Consider the following 3,227-nt stretch of genomic DNA (forward strand, 5'->3'; position numbering starts at 1 on the left):
CCATCTTTATGTGAATTGAAGATGCAGACAGCAAAGACTTTTTCCCAACAGCTTAAGACTGAGGTCTGCTATCAAAGGACACAGAGCAGAAGATCCTCAGGAATGTGAACAAGCTGCATGGTGAAAGGATAAGACTCACTGCACAATTGAAGCTTTCTCTCACAATATAGATCAAACAATGTAGAAGCTGTCCAACATTCTCCCTGAAACTTTATTTGAAGAAACATCTTTAAGTCCAGTGGATCATTTGTTAACTTTTTTGGAATGACTGAGAATCTTCACCAGCATCTTATGCAGACGTTTATTTCTAAGAGGGTGTGCAGCATTTTTTGTGAACGTAGCTTTCTAAACTCCTCTGTAGAATATCATGTTGTCATGTTTGATGTTTTCAAATCAAATTTTCTTCAAAAATGCAACCCCCCCCCCCAAAAAAAAAAAAAGGATTAAAGGCAAAAACAAGGTAAGTGATGGAAGCAGAGCAGCATACTGTTCATTGCTGTTAATTACTGCTGCACCTGAACATAGCACTAGAAAACATATTTGGGGGAAAAAAATCGTTTTTTACCCTTTATTTCTATTATGAAAAGTAGTAAAGATCTATTTTTAGTAGAGTTTCTCTGATGCCATTTAGCCCCAATACCTGGCTGTGCAGGATCAGCCGATATCTTCTGTTTGTAACTGATGTCTGCATATGAAGAACTGCAGACTACCTGGATGTAAAATAATCACCATCATGGCTTCATGCTGCTGCCTTCCTTAGAGAAGCAGGAAACAGAATAAAGTGAATCCAGTAGAACTTTTTATTTCCTACCTGGAATGGGTGACAATAGTTGGAGAAACTTTTGGCTCTAAATGGTATCGGTGCCCTATTGGTTGGGACTCGCTGATACCGATACCACCATTATAGTGCTGGATCGGGCCCCCGCCTGATACTGGTATCGGTTCAACACTAGTTTTTAGTGTTTATACCAGCAACCACAGATTAAACACATTTATCTTTGTTCTACATTTAAATAATTCAGAATTAATATTACTAATAACTTGTTCTTATAAGTTATGATTTTAAAAGCTTGTTTCGCAAAAGTAAATTTTCAATCAAAAGAATGGAAACTGCTAAAGATGAAATTATTTTTAATTCATGTCACAATCATTTATCACCAAAGATTTTTAATCCGTTCATCCATTTTCTCCTGCTTAGTTCTTGTCAGGTCGCGGTGGGGGCGGAGCCTATCTCCAGCTGTCTACGGGTGCGAGGCGACGGGTCGCCAGTCCATCGCACGGCAACAACGAGGAAAACAGGACAAACAAACATTCACTCACACCTTTAGAGATGGTCATGTTTTTGGACTGTGGGAGGAAGCAGGAGTACCTGGAGAGAACCCACACATGAACAAGGAGAAGACCCCAGGCTGGGAATCGAACCCAGAACCTTCTGACTGCAAGGCAGCAGTGCTACCACTGAGCAGCCGTACCACAAAAAAACTTTATAAAATTCTGTTGATTTAATGGATGTTTGATTGGATTCAATAACTTATTTTATTAGGATGAAATAAAACCAGGAATTAGTTTTAGTTTGTCAATAATTCATTTTTTACTATAAATTCTGTTTTCTGGAAAACCAAAAATTCCCAAAATAAAGTGGAGTTCTGAAGATTCGGCCTCCGGCTCTTCATCACCGCTTCTGGAGGATTTCCCAGAACTGAACTCTGCTTTGGACCCGATGATGCAGCAGAGAATCGCTCCACCAGACACATAGATCCGCAGCATCTAGATGGTTCAGTGTCAGTCGTGGGATTTATGCTCCTTTCTCATAAAATGAACCAAACCTTTTGATTTATGTTGAAGATGATCGTTTCCTCTTCATGGAGGAAGTCCGTGAGGCGACTGAACGTCGGCCAATCAGCCGCCGCCATGATGGATCGTGAAGAAGAAGCTAAGAGAATCCGGACGAGTTTTTAGTTCCGATCAGAATGAGACATTTTTTCTCACTAATATTCAAAGACACTTATTCTCTAAATCATAATCATCACTTTCAAGAAATTAAGGTTTGGATTATTTCACCCAGTTTCAGTTTGTAATAAACTTTTAAAATCCTTTAATGTTTTAACCCTTTATAGGACAAACACAAGGTGAGTCGGTTTGTTTGAATTTAGATGGTTTAATGTTAATGCCATGCTGTGTTTCAATAAGAACGTTACAGATTCCCCGTCTGTGGCTCCAGTCAGATATCCAGTAGTACAAATCAGCTCCAAGTTACATCGAAGGAAGCAAAAAATGAAACCGCTAGCAGAATAAAAGCAGGGGAGAAGCAGCAGAGGCTAACGCGTTAGCTCCTGTCGGCGCTGCCGCCCCCCCTTCAGACATCTTCACTCGTCGGAGGAGGAGTCGTCTCCTCCCGATGTTTGAGAGAACCAAAGCAGTTAGAAATAAGTTAGTGTCGGGACGTTTAGCATGTGAAAAAACACGTACAGTATTTCAGCACAAAACACAGGAACGGCTACGGAACAGGACTGACTGTAGTGTAAAACATCAAGCACTTCTTTGTCCCACGTGGATATCGCACGTTCTGCCATCTTCCCCGGATGATCCGACCCATCCAACAATCGGCAGCGGAAAAACCTCCAAACTGCCCGTTAAAAAAAAAAACACCATAAAGGTCAGAGAATCTGTTCGACGCGTCGCTAAAAACGGATAAAACGGCTCCCATGACTACTCTTCAACATTATTAGTAATAAAAGTTAATTTCTGTAATTACATTACCAAAAAAAATCTCAATACATCCAGCAACTGATAAAAATGTGGAGGAAAAAACAAAAATACAACAATGAAACAAAGATTTTTTTTTTTTTTTTCAGAACTGCTTGTACCGGGACAAAAACAGCAAACAGGGACCCTTTGATCTCTTTCTCTCCAACCTTCACTTCCTGTCGCAATTAAGTGGTTTTTTTGAAAACTGTGCGAGGGCTAATACAAAAATAAGAGAAAAATCAACTCGCTAGCTCCACGGCCCTGCAGGGTCAGCGAGCTCCAGAGGGGGGGAGGAGGAGTGTGAAGGGGCGGGGCATCGAGTTGTTGGCGGTCGGTGGCAGAGTCTCACTGGGCCTCGTCCTCCACGTCCTGCAGCGTCTCTTTGTTCTGTTCTTCACCTGCTGGATGGAAGAATTAGAAAAGATCAGCAGCAAATCCTCCTTCTCACATAGAAAGCCTTAAATGGCCAAGCTCCATCT

The 3,227-nt window shown here is 41.2% G+C and overlaps 1 protein-coding gene across 2 annotated transcripts in view; it reads right to left on the reverse strand.

Annotated features, from left to right (window-relative positions):
• Nucleotides 1-2,672: 2,672 nt before the first annotated feature.
• The window catches only part of ywhae (tyrosine 3-monooxygenase/tryptophan 5-monooxygenase activation protein, epsilon), a 15,716-nt gene continuing 15,161 nt past the window's right edge, over nt 2,673-3,227 (reverse strand). The window contains exon 6 of one of the 2 annotated variants that reach the window (XM_015389902.1): nt 2,673-3,146. In XM_015389902.1, the coding sequence (XP_015245388.1) occupies nt 3,094-3,146 (53 nt within the window). In that variant the 3' untranslated portion in view covers nt 2,673-3,093. Of the gene's footprint in view, nt 3,150-3,227 lie in introns of both variants that reach the window. The other variant, XM_015389901.1, reaches the window with a different exon arrangement.

This window comes from Cyprinodon variegatus, unplaced genomic scaffold (assembly GCF_000732505.1).
Source record: "Cyprinodon variegatus isolate N-32 unplaced genomic scaffold, C_variegatus-1.0 Scaffold479, whole genome shotgun sequence".
NCBI lineage: Eukaryota > Metazoa > Chordata > Actinopteri > Cyprinodontiformes > Cyprinodontidae > Cyprinodon > Cyprinodon variegatus.